This window comes from Schistocerca gregaria, chromosome 3 (assembly GCF_023897955.1).
Source record: "Schistocerca gregaria isolate iqSchGreg1 chromosome 3, iqSchGreg1.2, whole genome shotgun sequence".
Lineage (NCBI taxonomy): Eukaryota > Metazoa > Arthropoda > Insecta > Orthoptera > Acrididae > Schistocerca > Schistocerca gregaria.
This window is the reverse complement of record NC_064922.1, coordinates 275,801,973-275,823,598: the sequence shown is the minus strand read 5'-3', so window position 1 is coordinate 275,823,598 and position 21,626 is coordinate 275,801,973. Positions and strand designations below refer to the sequence as shown.

General features: G+C 44.4%; 1 protein-coding gene across 2 annotated transcripts in view; it reads left to right on the top strand.

The window, feature by feature from the left end:
- The window catches only part of LOC126355827 (proton channel OtopLc-like), a 254,516-nt gene that overhangs the window by 195,437 nt on the left and 37,453 nt on the right, over nt 1-21,626 (top strand). For both annotated transcript variants that reach the window (XM_050006273.1, XM_050006274.1), the window contains one exon: nt 11,748-11,892. In XM_050006273.1, the coding sequence (XP_049862230.1) occupies nt 11,748-11,892 (145 nt within the window). The remainder of the gene's footprint in view (nt 1-11,747; nt 11,893-21,626) is intronic.

Below are 21,626 nucleotides of genomic sequence, written 5' to 3'. Positions count from 1 at the left end.
AAACACGGTATGAGTGCCGCTAGAATACTACACTCTTGGAAATTGAAATAAGAACACCGTGAATTCATTGTCCCAGGAAGGGCAAACTTTATTCACACATTCCTGGGGTCAGATACATCACATGATCACACTGACAGAACCACAGGCACATAGACACAGGCAACAGAGCATGCACAATGTCGGCACTAGTACAGTGTATATTCACCTTTCGCAGCAATGCAGGCTGCTATTCTCTCATGGAGACGATCGTAGAGATGCTGGATGTAGTCCTGTGGAACGGCTTGCCATGCCATTTCCACCTGGCGCCTCAGTTGGACCAACGTTCGTGCTGGACGTGCAGACCGCGTGAGACGACGCTTCATCCAGTCCCAAACATGCTCAATGGGGGACAGATCCGGAGATCTTGCTGGCCAGGGTAGTTGACTTACACCTTCTAGAGCACGTTGGGTGGCACATGATACATGCGGACGTGCATTGTCCTGTTGGAACAGCAAGTTCCCTTGCCGGTCTAGGAATGGTAGAACGATGGGTTCGATGACGGTTTGGATGTACCGTGTACTATTCAGTGTCCCCTCGATGATCACCAGAGGTGTACGGCCAGTGTAGGAGATCGCTCGCCACACCATGATGCCGGGTGTTGGCTCTGTGTGCCTCGGTCGTATGCAGTCCTGATTGTGGCGCTCACCTGCACGGCGCCAAACTCGCATACGACCATCATTGGCACCAAGGCAGAAGCGACTCTCATCGCTGAAGACGACACGTCTCCATTCGTCCCTCCATTCACGCCTGTCGCGACACCACTGGAGGCGGGCTGCATTATGTTGGGGCGTGAGCGGAAGACGGCCTAACGGTGTGCGGGACCGTAGCCCAGCTTCATGGAGACGGTTGCGAATGGTCCTCGCCGATACCCCAGGAGCAACAGTGTCCCTAATTTGCTGGGAAGTGGCGGTGCGGTCCCCTACGGCACTGCGTTGGATCCTACGGTGTTGGCGTGCATCCGTGCGTCGCTGTGGTCCGGTCCCAGGTCGACGGGCAGGTGCACCTTCCGCCGACCACTGGCGACAACATCGATGTACTGTGGAGACCTCACGCCCCACGTGTTGAGCAATTCGGCGGTACGTCCACCCGGCCTCCCGCATGCCCACTATACGCCCTCGCTCAAAGTCCGTCAACTGCACATACGGTTCACGTCCACGCTGTCACGGCATGCTACCAGTGTTAAAGACTGCGATGGAGCTCCGTATGCCACGGCAAACTAGCTGACACTGACGGCGGTGGTGCACAAATGCTGCGCATCTAGCGCCATTCGACGGCCAACACCGCGATTCCTGGTGTGTCCGCTGTGCCGTGCGTGTGATCATTGCTTGTACAGCCCTCTCGCAGTGTCCGGAGCAAGTATGGTGGGTCTGACACACCGGTGTCAATGTGTTCTTTTTTCCATTTCCAGGAGTGTAATATGATGGGAGGCTACTACCATTTGGCCGGTTCAAAGGGGTGGATGACAGGCAATTCATCGAAGACGGAGCTGCATTAAAATATTTAAGGATAGGAGAGAGACAGACATATTGCATTTTTGCCTGCAGTTACTACCGTTTACCGAGAAATGGTGTAATCTTAAAATATGAAGTTCCGAACTAGAGTTTTGAATGGGAAAATTTACTGGGTATTTGTAGACCTTCAGGACCAAGAAGCAATAGTGGAAGTCTGTGTTTCTGAGGAAAAAATAGTGGTCTTTCAAAGAATGGTTAAGGGAAGAGTGGTTCAAGCCTTCCTTTTGAGACGAGATTTAAAAAATCAGTTATTGTACAAGGGATTTTTTCTTTGGGCCAATATGTGTCAGAGCTATAACCCAAAAGTGATGCAGCTTGCAGGTTTTACCAAGAAAAAGACTAGACAACAACTTCACAGAATGAGAGCTTGCTAAAACAGTTCGATCAAGCTAGTTAAACTTCGTGAAAATGTGTGACAAAATATTTTAAAGATCTTGAGTGTCGCTTGCGGGAAAAATTTTGAATCTAATAACATAAAACCTATACATCAAGGTGACGAAGTCATGGGAAACTTCCTAATATGGTGTCGGACCTCCTTTCACCAGGATTAGTGCAGTAACTCGACGTGGCATGCACTCAACAAGTCGTTGAAAGTCCCACGCAAACATTTGGTTGAGCCATGCTACCTCCATAGCCATCCACAACTGGGAACTGACCTCTCGATTACGTCCCATAAATTTTTCGACAGGATTTATGTAGGACAACCTGCGTGCCCAAATCATTAACTCGAATTGTCCAGAATGTTCTTAAAACCAATCACGAACAATTGTGGCCTGGTGACATGGCGCATTGTCATCCATAAAAATTCTATCGTTGTATGGGAACGTGAAGCCCATGAACTACTGTAAATGGTCTCAAAATAGCCGAACATAACCACCACACAGTCCATTCTATGCAATCACAAGCACAACCCACTCTATTATGGAGTGACCACAAGCTTGCACAGTGCCTTGTTGACAACTTGTGTCCATGGCGTCGTGTTGCCTCTGCCACACCCTCACCTACCACCAGCTCTTACCAACAGAAACCGGGACTCATCTGACCAGGTGACGATTTTAGAGTCGTCTAGGGTCCACCCTACATGGTGATGGGCTCAGCAGAGACCCTGCAGGCGATTCGTGCTCTTAGCGAAGGCACTCGCGTCGATCGTCTGCTGCCGTAGACCATTAACTTCAAATTTTGCGCACTGTCCTAACTATTAAGTTCGTCGTACGTCCCACATATTTTTCTGCGGTGATTTCACGCAACGTTGCTTATTTGTTAGCCCTGACAACTCTACACAAACGCCACTTCTCTCAGTCCTTAAATGAAGACTGTCGGCCACTGCGTTGTTCATGGTGAGAAATAATGCCTGAAATCTGGTATTTTCGGCAAGCTCTTGACACTGTGAATCTCGGAAAATTGCTTTCCCTATAGTATTTCCATAACTGAATGCCCCATGCCTCTAACTACCACTACCATTCCGCGTTCATAATCAGTTAATTCCCATGGTGAGGGCATAATTACGTCAGTAACCTTTACACATAAATCACCTGAGTACAAACGATATCTCCGCCATGCACTGCCCTTTTATATATTGTGTACACAATCTGTATGTGTGATTCTCGCTATCCCATGTCTTTTGTCACTTCAGTGTAAAATGTGCACGTCGCACACTGCTCAACCATCTTACCAATTTCATTAGCTTTGCCACAATTATTAAATGAAATAAATCTCTTCAATTATTATATGAAATAAATCACTTCAGAAGGCTTGAGATACCCCAAGAGATATGTCGTCGACCGCGTAAGAGGCTTCTATGAATTAAGTACTAAAATTTGTGAATGATAAGGCCGTTTAGCAACTCTGTAAAAACAGTATGAGGAACATCTGAGATGGTTACGTGATGGACGTCTCTAAATTAGACCACTTGACACGGAATGACGCTATAAGAATAATCTCAACTCTCGCGGGGAGTGTAACAAGAAGCCTTTGTACTTTGCTTACTTTTACTTCGTTATGATCTACAGCCACATGTTATGGGGCAAGACTTGTATTCACAAAAGGGATTTTTGGATAACTTTTTGTCAACCACTATAAAAAGATTTGTATACTATTTTCCAAGATGTATAATATTAGCTTTCTAGCACGACTGAAAACGAATGAGTGGAGTATCTCATATTTGCTAATCTAAGTTGAAAGGGTTTGCTTGAGGCACATTCTTTCAATTCTGTGCTAGATTTCCTCGCTTTAAGGTCTTTCGATGTATTGTGTTGCTTACTTGTACACAGAGTGTTTCCGTCAAGATGATACAAACTCTTGTAGAGAAAGGGAAATGTAGCAATCTGAGATATAGAACCATGGTCCTGAGTCTATAGTTATAAGTTATAACGGGAAATTTTCAAATGTATTTTGATGAAAACAAACCAAGTGAACATATTTCAGTAATAACTGTATTTATCAGCACAATTCGCACTAAATTCTGTATTCACAACAATTGTTAGAGATTACCCACTCTTTGTTAGATTAACTCACACAGAGAAAATTCTTGTCAGGTGTACTCAACATTATTGATAGATGTCTAGTATACGAAACGTTCAACGTGTTTTCACTAGAGGATACGTTCTGAGTCTGAGAATCAGATGGTGTGAATGAGGTGGCCACTAAAGAAGACCTGTTCTTCCCAACTACGTTTCAGGGAACATGTGACTCAGGTGGTGATGAGAAAACTGTGCAAAGTGAGCTGGGGCTCAATTAATTTGAAACCACGTACGTGCACAGAGAACAAGTGCGATAATTTCCAGTACTCTGGAGAGTGTGTTGTACAGTCAAGTGGGAGATGGTTGAAAGGGGTGTTGGGGTGTGGGGGGAGAAACTGATTTATGTGGCTTAACCAATCATTTATGATGCGTTTTGCGTTGACGCCTCTTCACAATATCTGATCCAAAGTTCCAGTCGCCACTGCGTATTGCAGAACTGACCACTAGATAACATTAGAGTCGGACCTGCCAGCAGGACACGGCTAGCAGGGTAAGGTGCTATATTGTGGAATACTTGCCTTATGAGAAATACTAATGTGTTTACCCTTTATGACGGCGACATCTGTTAATAAAAGTGCAGCTGCTACTACAGCGACACTGTGGCGTAGTATGCAGTACCTTTCGCTCCTTGCTAACGTTCAGTTGTCTTTGTGTATCACAATGAACCCAAAAAAGCAGTTGAGTTGTGGGAATCATGTGAAAGAGAAGTGCTAAACATATCAAAAAGTTAATTTAAACTACTCAAATATGATTTTTTAATGTTATAAGTGACGACAAAATCGAAACAGAATACTATTTTAATTTGTTTGTGTCTTATAATATTCACCTACTTCAAACATCTATTAACTTAAATTGGTCGATATTAAATTTCGTAATGTATAGTTTAGAGTGTACCTTGCCGCAGTGGTACCAACGATTCCCGTCAGATCACCGAAGTTAAGCGCTGTCGGGTTGGGCTAGCACTTGGATGGGTGACCATCCGGTCTGCGAAGCGCTGTTGGAAAGCGGGGTGCACTCAGCCCTTGTGAGGCAAACCGAGCAGCTACTTGATTGGGAAGTAGCGGCTCCGGTATCTTACCCAACATAGGCCAGGAGAGCCGTGTGCTGACCACATGCCACCTGCATACTCGCATCCAGTCACGCCTGTGGGCTGAGGATGACACGGCGGCCGGTCGATACCGTTGGGCGTAAATGGACTGTTCGGGAAAGTTTAGTTTAGTTTTGTTTTATAGTTTAGAGTAGTTCATGTTCGGACCACTATGTATCCAGTGCTGAACGAGTGGGCATTTACAAAATACTATTTACTGCAATTAACGTTACAGTTTGGTTTGTGTTTTGACTACGATATTTGCAAGTACGTGACGAATTGTTCTGTCAGTTGCCACTATTATAATTCAAACATAAGCGCATTAATTAAACAAACACAAAATTATTCCACATTAGCGCACTTCTTTACCCTATCGTGCTGTCAGTAAAAAAGCAGTAACAGCAGAATCGGTCGATCAGTGAAGGTCAATGAGTTTGAACGTTGACAAGCCACTGAATGTAACCTGAGTAACAAATACACTACTAGCCATTAAAATTGCTACACCACGAAGATGACGTGCAACAGACGCTAAATTTAACCGACAGCAAGAAGATGCTGTGATATGTAAATGATTAGGTTTTCAGAGCATTCACACAAGGTTTGTTCAAATGGTTCAAATGGCTCTGAGCACTATGGGATTCAACTGCTGTGGTCATAAGTCCCCTAGAACTTAGAACTACTTAAATCTAACGAACCTAAGGACATCACACACATCCATGCCCGACGCAGGATTCGAACCTGCGACCGTAGCAGTCGCACGGTTCCGGACTGCGCGCCTAGAACCGCGAGACCACCGCGGCCGGCACAAGGTTTGTGCCGGTGGCGAAACCTACTAGAGGAAAGTTTCCAATCGATTTCTCATACACAAACACCAGTTGACCGGCGTTGCCTGGTGTTGTCATGCCTCGTGTAAGGAGGAGAAATGCGTACCATCACGTTTCCGACTTTGATGAAGCTCAGATTGTAGCCTATCGCGATTGCGGTATATCGTACCGCAACATTGCAGCTCGCGTTGGTCGAGATCCAATGACTGTTAGCAGAATATGGAATCGGTGGGTTCAGGAGGGTAATACGGAACGCCGTGCTGGATCCCAAATGCCTCGTATCACTAGCAGTCTAGAGATCTTATACGCATGGCTGTAACGGATCGTGCAGGCACGTCTCGATCCCTGAGTCAGCAGATGGAAACATTTGCAAGACAACGACCATCTGCACTAACAGTTCGACGACGTTTGCAGCAGCATGGACTATCAGCTCGGAGACCATGACTGCAGTTACCCTTGACGTTGCATCACAGACAGGAGCGTCTGCCATGGTGTACTCAACGACGAACCTAGGTGCACGAATGGCAAAACGTCATTTTTTCGGATGAGTCCATGTTCTGTTTACAGCATCATGACGGTCGCATACGTGTTTGCCGACATCGCGGTGAACGCACATTGGAAGCGTGTATTCGTCATCGCCATACTGGCGTATCACTTGGCGTGATGGTATGGGTTGCCATTGGTTACACGTCTCGGTTACCTCTTGTTCGCATTGACGGCGCTTTCAACAGTGAACGTTACATTTCAGATGTGTTACGACCCGTGGCTCTACCCTTCATTCGATCCCTGCGAAAGCCTTACATTTCAGCAGGATAATGCAGGACCGCATGTTGCAGGTCCTGTACGGGCCTTTGTGGATGCAGAAAATGTTCGACTGCTACCCTGGCCAGCATATTCTCCAGATCTCTCACCAATGGAAAACGTCTGGTCAATGGTGACCGAGCAACTGGCTCGTCACAATGCGCCAGTCACTACTCTTCATGAACTGTGGTATCGTGTTGAAGGTGCATGGGCAGCTGTACCTGTACACGCCATTCAAGCTCTGGCAGACTCAATGCCCAGGTGTATCAAAGCTGTTATTATGGCCAGAGGTGGTTGTTCTGGGTACTGATTTCTCAGGATCTATGCACCCAAATTACGCGAAAATGTAATCACATTTCAGTTCTAGTATAATACATGTGTCCAATAAATAAACGTTTATCATCTGCATTTCTTCTTGGTGTAGCAATTTTAATAGCCAGTAGTGTACTTTAGGGACGTTTCAAACCTTCTAAAGGTGCCCAAGACGACTGTTGGTGATGTAACTGTAAACTGAAAACGACGAGATACAACCCCAGCTAAACCAATACTTCCCAGAGCGCATGTATTGACGGGCGGGAATCGTCGAGCGGACGCTCCAGACCCAGTGTCCAAGTTGACTGTCTTCTCTGGTTTCGACTCTTGAGGAAGAAGGAGCTACCATTTCTCTCCTGACATGCAGACATCTCATAGAAAATGTCCACAATAGAGTTCAAGCCGTCATAAAGGCGAACTCTGCGCACATCGCATAGCACTTTCGACTAACAGCAGTCCTCACACATTTGATCAGATACTGTACTGCGACTATTTTCCAGCTCTGGTGAAACACGCTTTATCGGAGAAATGAGCACAAGCAGGGAAATGCGGATCGACAACACACCTCTGCGGCATTCTTTGGCTCAACAGGACCTGAAGTAAGCAAGAATAAACACTTGCATTTTCTGCGAATGATCTGTGTTAGCTATTGTTCCCGTATTACTTTATATACAGTAATGAGCGCGACACGTATCTCAAAGGCAACTGACTGTATGCTGACTGAAGGCTCCTCATACATAGGATGGCGCTGCTTCTTGGAAGTGTGGAGCCAGTGCAGTACATTGTTCTCCCCGGTCGAAGTATTGGTTACAAGTTGTGCTACTTCGCTTAAGTACTGGGACACTTCCAGAAGCAGGTTGAGATTTGTATGTATCATATGTGGATCATTGTGCTAATATATCCCGTCATGTTCCTTAGATTTTCCATTTCGTTCTTCGCACTGAAAAGACCTGTCTGCTAAATCCATAACTGGATACAAAAGTCATTCCACTGGGACCGTAATACCGCAGCTCTTTTCATTTGGACTGACAGTGGAATGGAGTTCTATGTCTCCAGCGTTCATTATGTACACCTACAAAAGTCTCTTGCTTACCTACGTCACAATTTTAGGAACTACTTACATAATAAATCAGTTTAAAACATAACACAAAAAATTGTAGGTTATCGTATTCCGCCAACAGAGTTACACCGCGACACGGTTGGCTCTGTAACAAGCGACTTAGTCATTTCTGGCTTCCCAATCCCAAACTGATCCGTTTCCGATAGTCCACCAGCGCCTAAAATCACGGAAACATCCTACATACTTACACAAATAATCTTTCGTATTTCTGTAAATTTTCAGTTTCCCCTCGTATTCTCCCATCGTATTTTATGACAAAATTATGTCCATGTTTACTGGCGGCTGTTGGTGTGCACTATATTTCGACGTACGATCCTGATGCTATATCAGGTAAGCTGACGAACTGACCGTTTGGAGAATCGAGGGCCGCTGATATGCTCCATGCCCTACTCGTCACCATCTCTCCGAGCAGATGTCCGTCTCGATGTCGGCTCTCAGAGGCTTTCCGGCATTCTAACGGCGTCCTCACCCACGGCGATTGTGTGCTTGGTGACAAAGGGGATCCCACAATCCCGATGGGGTAGGAGGGGGCGCGACGCAGTTTCGTCGTTGCACTATCCTCTGCCACAGGGAAGAACAGGAAAATTTCGGCCATGGCGGCAAACGATACACCGCAAAGACAATATCCACTTTTGAAGGCAGTTTCCAAGAACAGCAACGACATGTGGCTGAGTAGGCTTCTCCGGTGTAATAATTCATGGTAGTCTCCTAGCGATTGCTGTCGAATCCTAAAACCAACATGACACGTTGTTTCTATGATGCATTTATCTGCACTCTGCAGGAGAGACACGTCTGCTGCTGAATGCTGCTGAAAACTAATACCAAAGATGAAAACCGTCGTGCTATGTAGGTCCGCATATCGTACACAGCGCATGTGCCGCCTACCAAGCCCGGGCCCTTGGAGCCGCCCTTACAAGGGAACCTCCCCATCGCACCCCCGTCAGATTTAGTTATAAGTTGGCACAGTGGATAGACCTTGAAAAGCTGAACACAGATCAATCGAGAAAACAGGAAGAAGTTGTATGGAACTACGAAAAAAATAAGCAAAATATACAAATTGAGTAGTCCATGCGCAACACAGGGAACATCAATGATAGTGTGAGCTCAGAAGCGCCGTGGTCCCGTGCTTAGCTTGAGCAGCTGCTGAACGAGAGGTCCTTGGTTCAAGTATTCCCTCGAGTGAAAAGTATTTTTTGTTTTATTTTCAGACAATTATTTTCTGTCCGTCCGTCCGTCCGATGCGAGGTAACTGCGCCGACTGTGAAACTGGTGCATTCGTCTGTTACAGTTTATGTGACAAACTCTTATGTTTTCATCACTTTTTTGGGAGTGATCACCACATCCACAAGAAAACCGAAATCGGGCAAGGTAGAAAAATCTTTTTACCCATTCGCCAAGTGTACAAGTTAGGTGGGTCGACAACATATTCCTGTCATGTGACGCACATGTCGTCACCAGTGTCGTATAGAATATATCAGACGTGTTTTCCTGTGGAGGAATCGGTTGACCTATGACCTTGCCATCAAATGTTTTCGGTTCCCATTGGAGAGGCACGTCCTTCCGTCTACTAATCGCACGGTTTTGCGGTGCGGTCGCAAAACACAGGCACTAAGCTTATTATGGTTCCTCACAACTTCTTCCTGTTTTCTCGATTAATCTGTGTTCAGTTTTTCAAGGCCTATCCACTGTGCCAACTTACAACTAAATGTGAGAGGGGGTGCGATGGGGAGGTTCCCTTGTTGGTACAACACAGGCACCAACGATGTGTCGTACTGAAAGATGTCCTGCAAACGCTCGCTTCTGCCGCACCAGAGAACGTTGTGCTTCGATTCGGGTAATACGTGGTTCGACGTCCTAATAGAAAACCAGTCCCTTTATTAATCCAGTTCTATGCCAATCTAATTTCAACAAAATATGGTCCCTAGAGCCAAGGAATAGGTGACAAAAAATTATTACGTAACATAAGAAGGATTTATTAACAAGTTTGTTTGCGTGGCCATCTTCCACAGCAAGCATATAAATACTTGTTTTGTAAATTAAACTGCCTTTTGCTGCTGCTATTTAGTTTATTTCTCCCATACGCGTTTCGCCTTTTCTTGTTTTAAGGCATCATCAGTGGGATCTACAAAGATACATTTTTGTTTAGTTTTAGATTATTAAACAGTTCACGTCGCGATTTTTGTAAAAAAGTAGTTACTTACAATTTGCTGATCTGCGTTTCTCACATCTGGTGTAGAGGTCGCACTACCACTTTTTTCACTGCCACATACTCATAACTTCGAGTTCTGGCCTTCCTTACACTGTTTCCCATGTTTCTCACACTTTTCGTGGTGAAATCTTGTGGTTTTGACACCCGACACAACTATTTCGTGTGACACTGCCTTTCACAAACGTAAATATTGCGACTCCATTTCGCGTTTCCCCCTCTTTGGCACGTTCACGTATTTGTTGCCAACCTATCAAAGTATGTGTTTGAAACTACCTTCTATTTGTGCTGTTTATACTGTGTTCGTATGTGTATGAGAGAGAGCGAGAGAGAGAGAGAGTCAGTCCATGAGCGTAATTTTTGTGTGTGTGTGTGTGTGTGTGTGTGTGTGTGTGTGTGTGTGTGTGTGTACTAGCTTATTAGCGAGTGGTTGAAAAATTTGGTGACAGATATTTTTGATGTTTGGTGCTGTAATCCTTTTGGGTGTGTTATTCTATTATTTTATCTATTAGTGTAAATAATGAACTGTTATTTACACTAATAGATAAAATAATAGAATAACACACCCAAAAGGATTACAGCACCAAACATCAAACATATCTGTCACCAAAGTTTTCAACCACTCGCTAATAAGCTAGTACACACACACACGCACATACACACACATACACACACACACAAAAAAAAAATTTACGCTCATGAACTGACTCTCTCTCTCTCTCTCTCTCTCTCTCTCTCTCTCGCTCTCTCTGATACACACACGAACACGGTATAAACAGCACAAATAGAAGGTAGTTTCAAACACATACTTTGATAGGTTGACAACAAATACGTGAACATGCCAAAGAGGGGGAAACGCGAAATGGAGTCGCAATATTTACGTTTGTGAAAGGCAGTGTCACACGAAATAGTTGTGTCGAGTGTCAAAACCACAAGATTTCACCACGAAAAGTGTGAGAAACATGGGAAACAGTGTAAGGAAGGCCAGAACTCGAAGTTATGAGTATGTGGCAGTGAAAAAAGTGGTAGTGCGACCTCTACACCAGATGTGAGAAACGCAGATCAGCAAATTGTAAGTAACTACTTTTTTACAAAAATCGCGACGTGAACTGTTTAATAATCTAAAACTAAACAAAAATGTATCTTTGTAGATCCCACTGATGATGCCTTAAAACAAGAAAAGGCGAAACGCGTATGGGAGAAATAAACTAAATAGCAACAGCAAAAGGCAGTTTAATTTACAAAACAAGAAGGATTTATTGCTGCAATACCAATAAGGTCATGTATTCACAAAAATGAACATAAAATTATGTTTCTCTTTTGCGCAGGACCTGAAGCTGAACGAGTACCGCGTGGTGTCCCGCCTGGGCCTGATGCACATGACGGCGACAAACCTGTGCGAGTGGCTGTACGTGCTGGTCGAGGAGACCAAGCACGAAATCGTGCACCTCGCCATGCACGGCGACCACCACGGTGAGTGAGTGCTGTCCACAGGCTTCTTTCAATGTACAGCTAACGTCGGTGGCGTAGATCAACAGAAGAGCGCCAGCGTATTACATGTCCCATAATAACTTGTTTCCAAATGCTATAAAACTTACGATCAACTACCTAATGAATTAACTGGTGTTTCAATGTTTGTAATCCACCAAGGTTTAGCTTCTATCCTTTTTAGCACTAACAAATTGGCTGTATGAAAATCTACCAGATGTTCTCACCCATATCCATCTGTTAACGAGCAGCTGCGATCGAGTAATTATGACTATCAATATGTGGTGCTTGTTGCTCCTCAAAAATGGCAAAAACAAAATTCTGTGCTAAAAAACACGTATATCAACTCCATTATTATTCTGTCATGCATAATTATTACCGCTGACATCATGCATGAGGCTCCTGTCTAGTTATATGACTATTAAGAATAACGTTTTCACTTCTAAATATTTTCGGGTGTGCAGCCGGATCCCGTAGACATTCTGTCACCATACTTCGTACCAGAGACGTCCAGATGTCTTCAGTTGGGTGGACGACTACTGAAGTTCCCCGTTTTTTTTCCTTTATTGGTTTTTCTCCCCAACAAAATCGTCTTCTTCTGTCCGTAGTCCTGCCGTATTTTCTATGGTTCCACAAAATAACTTCAGGCAAATGCTGCGACGGTTCTGTGGGGAAAAAAAACAAGACCAAACGCCTTCCCCTTCCCTCCCCATCACGAACTTGTTCTTTATCATCAAGGCATTCTCATCGACGGCCGTTTACCGCTAATCGTGTTTCCCCTCTCCTCTACTGATAACGCTAATGGATAGCGTATCCTCTCTGGTTCTGACTTTCTATATACATGTACCGTCTATTTGAAACTGCTTAGCAGAAATTTCTGAGTTGTGTCTAAATGGTGCATGTATTTACTATTTACTTTCGAAAATTATAATCAGTCCTTACCCTAACAAGACCTCTTCGTTTTGAGATACATTTCTTACTCTTCTGGATCATAGAATATTGTACAACTTATATTTTACAATATGACAGATGCCATGAATTTATTCTCGCGGCGGGCAAGACTTCTTTTAGTGTATACACATTCTCTCTGTGCAGGATGGCAGAGAGATTTCCTAATAATGTTTAGGAAACGGTAAGCGAAAGAGTGTTTGCAGCGGTCAGGGTACCTGACGCCATTTTAAACTCTGCAACAGCTGACTGTTGAAGCTGCAGCGATTATTGGTGAGATCCCAGGTCGCTTTGAGCGTGACGCAACATCATTAGCACTTAGATGTCAGCTTGCTTTTGTGTGTATGAAAGGTAGTTGGGACAACAGCTCTGAAACAACAAACATTACGTCATAAGCCAGCTCACACACCAGCTGTAAACTTCATTTGCTAGTAGTCCTCAGGAAACTGACCATAAGTTCTGCGTCACGCAGTAGAAATGAGGATTTTCCTCTTCTATCATTCCAGGAACTGTAGCGAACTTAAACTGACACTAAGTGCCTTCCTTTCCTAGGGTTTGTTTCACAATTATGGGCTCTGCTGTTACATTACGTTTACTGTTTACCCCACATGTACGGGGTCCGCTGGTGGAGTATATCTTCTCCATCTCTCCCTGATGTTGTCAACTTCGGCTTTTAAATCAACGTCGTGCATGCTGAACTTAAGGCTATGAGTGTATTTTGATCATCAGTGTATTAACATAAACTCAATTGATTTGGAGCTGCATATAAAGTCAGATTGTTGAAGAGTTGTCCATAAATGAGTCAAAAATAAAGAAGTTTACGGTTTAACGTTTTTTTCATCGTCGATGAAGAGGTCTGTGTAGGTAACTCAGTACTAAAGACACATAAGCATGCTGTAGTTTTTGAGATGATTTTGATTATACAGGGTGTGGCGCAGCTCCTATTGCCGATTCTGCACGTTGCAGAGGAGGTATAGTAGATACGTTTTACACAGCAAAGTCTCATCGGAAACAACTTACCATCGTGATTCGAGGACAACAAAGTACTCACACATCTTTTTAACTACCACGCTAACATTAATACTTCATGCATAGTTTTAGTGTATGACATGCTACCCACATTAAGAAAAAGATGGTTCAAATGGCTCTGAGCACTATGGGACTTAACATCTATGGTCATCAGTCCGCTAGAACTTAGAACTACTTAAACCTAACTAACCTAAGGACATCACACAACACCCAGTCATCACAAGGCAGAGAAAATCCCTGACCCCGCCGGGAATCGAACACGGGCGCCGGAAGCGAGAACGCTACCGCACGACCACGAGCTGCGGACCCACATTAAGAGCTTACACGATAAGATGATCTGATGTTCTCTTGCTTACAAGTTGTTGTATTGATCCTAACGTCATTTGCCGTTCAGTCTCTAAAGAAGATGCTTCGTTACTGCAGATAGTATACCTGAGTACACGCGGCCAGATAACACTAACGCACTGTTCTTCACAGCGAAGCTCATCGCACTGTGAAAATTGCTCAACGACTCGACCAACAATGTATTCCGAATGCAAGTAGTGTGACGTCATTTTTAAGACATTCGGCTCAGTAAAATATCGACTATGAGAAACAGACGCATTCACAGTGATGAGATACTGTGATACTACAAGGAGGTGACTTGGTGTGGACTTTGAAGCGGCCGTTCTGCTTCGAGTTAAAGTGATTCCGAGAATATGTACTCGACTAATTATACTTGGTCCTCATGGCACTTTTTGCCGTAGTCTACGCAAGCAACTCATTGTGTCTTTCCCCATCATTACTAGAAGGTGGACGGTACAAGGCTGGCTGTTTTACGCTATTTGTCTACTATTGTGCTTGTTTTTCAAATTTTTATGTTGATGTTCCCAATTTCTGAACCACTTTCGTTTCCCTGACGAAGTGCAATCGACTATGGAAGCTAACGGTCAAAATGGTAGTTTCTGGACTGAAGTAATTGCTAATGTGCCACATCCAACTGTACACTATGTAATCAAAACTCTGCGGACACTCCCAAAAACATTCGTTTTTCGAATTAGGTGCATTGTGCTGCCATCTACTGCCAGGTACTTCATATCAGCTACCTCAGCAGTCATTAGACATCGTGAGAGAGCACAATGCGGCGCTCGGCGGAACACACGGACTACGAACGAGGTCATGTGATTGGATGTCACTTTTGTCATACGCCTGTATGCGAGATTTCCACACTCCTAAACATCCCTAGGTCCATTGTTTCCGGTATAATAGTGAAGTGGAAACGTGAAGGGGGACGTACAGCACAGCCCGACCTGGTCTGTCGACTGACAGAGACCGCCGACAGTTGAAGACGGTCGTAATGTGTAATAGGCAGGCATCTATCCTGACCATCACACAGGAATTCGAAACTCTATCAAGATCCACTGCAAGTACTATGACAGTTAGGCGGTAGGTGAGAAAACTTGGATTTCACGATGGAGCGGCTGCTCATAAGCCACACATCCCGCCGGTAAATGCCAAACGACGCCTCGCTTGGTGTAAGGAGAGTAAACATTGGACGATTGAAGGGTGGAAGAACTTTGTGTGGGGTGACGAATCACGGTACACAATGTGGCGATCCGATGGCAGGGTGTGGATATGGCGAATGCATGGTGAGCATCATCTGCCTGTGTGTGTAGTGCCAACAGTAAAATTCGGAGGCGATAGTGTTATGGTGTGGTCGCGTTTTTCATGAGGGTGGCTTGCACCCCTTGTTGTTTCGCGTGGCACTATAACATCACAGACCTACAATGATGTTCTAAGCACCTTCTTGCTTCCCACTGTTGAAGAGCAATTCGGAGAAAGCGATTGCATCTTTCAACACGATCGAGGACCTGTTCATAATGCACGGCCTGTAGCGGAATGGCTACACGACGATAACAGCCCTGTAATGGACTGGGCTGCACAGAGTCCTGACCTGAACCCTATAGAACACGTTTGAGATGTTTTGGAAGGCTGACTTCGTTCCAGGTCTCACCGACCGACATAGATACCTCTCCTCAGTGCAGCACTCCGTGAAGAATGAGCTGCCTTTCCCCAAGAAACCTTCCAGCACCTGATTGAACATATGCCTGCGAGAGCGGAAGCTGTCATCAAGTCTAAGAGGGTGGGCTAACATCATATTGCATTCCAGCATTGTCGATGGAGGGCGCCACGAATTTGTAAGTCATTTTCAGCCAGGTGTTCGAATACTTTTGACCACATATGTATTTTAGTCACTGACTGAACCAGAAAGACACCTTGAAGCTCCAGTCTAATGTTTATTATATTGTGTGAGGTTATTCTAGACGTAAGGGGTATTAACTGATGCAACTTTCATTTCTTTTGGAACTGGTGTTCATCATCAACATTAGTTTGAGGTGAGACCTCCATGTGCGCGAATACACTTTACCATTCCTTGTGACGTGGAAGGAATGGTCTCGAAATCGTGGGTATCCGCGGAAATTTTTTTAGCCGAAAGGGGGAGGGGGGAATTCTGATTTTTCTCATTTTTTAAGTGTCTGATTCGGTGAGTTTGTAAACTTTGTAAACTAACGACTAAATTTGACGAGAAGTACACAAGCTTACGAAGCCACAGACATTTGGTAGCTATAGAATTAGCATGTTGAAAAGACATTACTTTGCTATTGAACTGCATATGAAAAGTACATTTCTTTTCTTAATAATAGGTGTATTTATTCCATCTTTTTGATTCTAAGAGACACGAAATGATGCTAGAAATTTTTTCTACAAAAATATACTACTAGCCCCACAATAATGTAAGAAGCTAAAAACAAAAATTTGAAACGGAAAAGAAGGAAAACTAAAAATATACTGTTGGTTAAGAAGAAAAGTGACCAATATTCTCTTCGAAGTGGGGAAAAATGTTACCAAATTGGAAGAAGGGATGATTAGATTTAATATCATGTACAGCACATTTTTTTGCATACAGAATGCACCTCATCACGATATTGGATTTATTTCATCACTTTTATGCATTCTATGTTAGTGACGTAACTACAACTGAACAAAATGTGTTTTTAAATCCACATTTTTTGACTTGGTTACGGAACGTGTAGCTTAGAGCCTATGACCGAGTAGAAGAACGTAAGAAATCTTCCATAACCATTCTCAAACTGTTCCACAGAATCGGCTTTTTACAGCCTGGACTGAATTAAATCGGTCCTTGTCTCTTCAGTTTGTTACATTGTCGTGCAGTTGTTTCAGCTTGACTATATGTGGTGCTGTGTTGCAACCCGTAAAGTTGAAAAGGTACCAATTCGTTGACAGGACATCTTTTCGACGTTGAAATTTCGCACTTTATTCCCTTTCATCTACGCGCATAAAATGGAGTATTCTGTTTCAACTGATGTATTTGGAGGCATAGTTTAAGTACAGACCGTTTTAGCTTCAGAGTCTACTGTTGTATCGTACAAATGTGAACGTTGCATTTGTAAGCAGTCACTGCTTTTCTTTGTCGACAAACAATCGGTGAACTACTGGTGAGATTCTGATGTTAAGCAAAGTGAGGGAGAGCTCTTCAGCAGGTTGGGAACGGATAACAGACAGGCGTAGAGCTGCCTTGCTTATGCTGAACTGGAATCTGCTCTTCAGCGTGTTGGGTCAGCTACTTTCTGCACCTCGAAAAGGGCTTTACGAGAAAAAAAATACAGAAATATTATTTCACAGCAGTTCTGTAAAGGTTCGCATCCATTCTGACTGCACAGTAGCTCCGAAACTGCTACCGCACCAAGGAGTCAGCGCAATTCTTGAACGACATGAAAATCAAAAAATCCGCCGACACATATATATATTATTACAGTCACAGTATTTTCCATCGCGCTCTGCGATGTTAAATATGCAGTTTAATAGAGTCATAGACATTCAGAGTTAGAAATTTGTGAGAATTCTGCAATGAATAAGATTCCAAGAGGAACCAGTGCTCCCTCCTGTACCACAATACCGCCTACCCTTCAGGACGCCAATGCCGTGGTGTGAAATTTCTTTCCACGCCTAAAACATATGCTTTGTCAGTACATAAAGATTGTTGGGTGGAGGTTCGTATAGAAGTATTCATCTTCCCATCACATCCCACACATTCTCTATAGGTGAACAATCACGGAACCAGGCAAACCAGTCGAGGATACATTCATTGCTCAAGACGATAGCGGTGTGGACTGCAGTGTCTTTGATTATCCTGCTGGAATACGGCATTTGGACCCTGGTCATAAAGAGTATGACAACAGGGTTTACCATTCTCGTCACATGTTGGCAAGAATTCAGCCTCCCTTCAACAATAACCTTATCAATCCTGTTGTCATGTCTAATAATTCCGTACATCAGTACTGTAAGGGTTGGACAGGTATGGGTCTCGGAAGTCGCAGGTTGCTCTCATCACGTCGTACACAGATGCGATGGCATGGATCTTACTGTCACTAACAGACTCAGCACGAAGCGCCACATAATACCAGCGGCATTCAGTAAGTAACACATTACTTTTTTTTGAAAGTAGGTTGGCTTTGTACAGGACTCCAATACACCATATTATTTCCAGCTGTTTTGGCTACAAAACTCTGGTTTTCAGCATAATCGCCTTTCAATGCGAAGGTCTCGCGCAGCTTACTAGGAGGGTCTGTATGCTCACATGGTGTTACTTTACTGGACGGCGTCGGAGACAAGGTCTTGCTGCATCATTAATCTCGCCATCATCCACCTTCTGCTTCCCACGGAGTGCACTGGACCAAACAGATGGAAGTCATGAGGTACGAGATCTGGGCTTTATAGTGGATGAGGGAGAACTGTCTAATGAGGTGTTCTGAGTTGCTCTCTGGTGTGGTAGGCTTGTATGAGCCCTTGCGTTATCATGGAGAATGAACATTTTGTTTGTATTTGTGTGGCGACGAACAAGCTGAAGTTGTGTCTTCAATTTCCTGAGGGTGCCACAATACACTTCAGAGTTGATCGTTGCACCATTAGGGAGAACATCAAATAGAATAGCCACTTCAGAGTACCAGAAGGTCGTCGCCAAAACATTTCTGGCTGAGTGTGCGGCTTTGAACTTTTTCCTCGCTGGAGAGCTGGTGTGAGGACACTCCATGTATTGCCGTTTTGTTTATTGCTGGAACTGATGAATGTTTCATCGCCTATTACGATTGACGACAAAAAAATTCTAACGGTCAACTCGCAACATGCAAGCAATTCCGCACAGATTGTCCTTCTTTGCTCTTCATAGACTTCCGTTATGCAGCGAGCAACCCAGTAGGCAAACACCTACGAGTACTCCATGTGGTGGACGATTGAACTAGCTCTATATACAGAGACGTCCAGTTGTGAAGCGAGCTGTTTACTTCTGATCTGTCGATCATCTCGAATGAGAGTGTCCTCACTGTTAACCCAATTTGACGACTAGGCTGGATTTATCTAGGAAACCTGCTTTCTCGTATACCTACACAACGTTCAAACAAATCGTATTAACGAGTTTTATTACAAAATGAAAAAATATGATACTTGACTTTGTGTTACACAGATGTGTCGCAAGCAAAGAGGGACAGACAAAATAAGAAATATCTCATTAGACATGACGCTTGTATCAAAGTTGCTGGTTTTGAAGCTGCTGTAGATCTGGACCGCCACCAGTCAGCACAGCGCTTATGTTTACTTCGCATAGGGTCCGCTGCTGTAGCATTGTCGTCCTGGAGAGGGGTCAGTCAGCTTGCAACTGGCTGATGTCTTCTCCACAGCCCTATCTGTTTTGTCGTTCCCGACTGGCGCGCCGGCGCTTGACTTTACGCCGTAACACCCACTTTTGAACATTGAAGAAATCACAGCTGTTTGCTTCCGGCTGGCAGGTGGGAAAACGGACAGGTTTAGACGCGACTTTGTTGCGATGGTGACAGACGCCTCACGCAACAACTCACCATGCTTTTGTTCACTGCCAGGTCTCTGTAGCCATTCTATAAGCATCTATGAGTATCTACGACGCTCTGGTTTTCCGGCAAAGGAAACTTCATCTCAGCTATCTGATTGCAATGAACCTCCGTTACAGACACAATTTTGAATGCTAATGCAGCCACCAATTGGAGCTTTGTGAAACTATAGACACTGAAGTGGGATTATTCCAAAATGTCCCACAACAAAATCCGAATTTTTTCACCGAAATTGTCCCAGAAAAAGGATGTGTTGCATAACCTATTGTGCTCCCCTGGTATCACTTCATTTCCAACTGAACCGGAACCGGCTGTGTGGTGTTTGTGTAATTGTGTTGCTGTATTTGTATGCTTACTTCGTAATTTTGTACTCTTCTGCGTTTTTGTAATTATATTTCTGTGTCTCTTTATAACCATTGATGGCTCTATGGTCCTCGTAACACAAAACCAAAATAAAGAAATAAAAAACTGAACCGCAGCTATACTCTTTGTAACTCTTGTTCTTTGTAATATAATTTCGGCAGGAACTTGATGTCTCAGTTCTTTCTTTCTTTCTTTTCCTGTAGGCCTTTGTCCCCCAGGAACGGCCTTGTTAATACGAATTTGGCTTCAAAAATGGTTCAAATGGCTCTGAGCACTATGGGACTTAACATCTGATGTCATCAGCCCCCTAGAACTTAGAACTACTTAAACCTAACTAACCTAAGGACATCACACACATCTATGCCCGAGGCAGGATTCGAACCTGTGACCGTAGCAGAAGCGCAGTTCCAGACTGAAGCGCCTATAACCGCTCGGCCACCAGTGGCCGGCACGCATTTGCCAATGTTAGTGTCAGAGGGTAGCCGGATGCCCTTCCTGCCAGCACCCCGAACCCCCCAGGACGGAATGGGTGTACCCCAGCTGTCTGTGTCTCGTCATGAAATAGTGCGATTGTTTTCAAATGACTGTGAGTCGTGTAACTGAGGCGGAACGTGGGGCCAGCCCGGTATTCACCTAGAGGGGGGGGGGGGGTGGAAAAACGCGTAAAAACCACATCCAGGCTGGCCGGCATACCAGCCCTCGTCGGTAATCCGCCGGGCGGATTCGATCCGGGGCCGGCGCGCCTATCCGAGTACAGGAAGCAGCGCATTAGCGTTCTCGGCTACCCGGGCGGGTAACTTGATGTCTCAGTCCAGTTCCCTAAAGTTCGTGGTAACACTCTGCCTATAACCTCTGCCTGGACTCCAATTGCTGTCACACGTCTGTCCGTTGGAATCAGCCGAAAACCGTTTTTTGGAGTAGTATTCTGGAAGTATTCGCGCCTTCTCTTCCTGCCACATTCTTTTCAGCCCTGATTCCATCTCATCGCCGCCAATTCTGCAGTCACTGCACTACAGCCGATTGTCCGTGCGATCTGCGAGTATGACGCTGCCCTGTTTCTTATGCCAATAATTCGACCATTCTCACAGTTGGAAAGCTGCACGTGTATGTCCTCTGGACAACCCTTGTTGTCATTGCAAGATGGCTTAATTATTCATGTAGCGCCAGCCTGCATATTTTAGTCATATTTCTATGTTCTAATAGTACTCCCCAAGCGCATTAACATAATAAATTGGTAACTGAGATGTTCTCTTCATAATTTGTATTACTACTACATGTTGCCTATGGTCAAGATAGGAACTAAATTAGCCATTCGCTTCGGTTTATGAGAATCCGTATTTTTTCGTATATTTAGCACAGCAGTCTAGCAGAGAGAGAAGATGGAGGGACTCGGGCATTCAACCTTCATTACAGCCAGAGACGCAAAGTTTTAATTGGTCTTGAGGGCCGATGCATCTT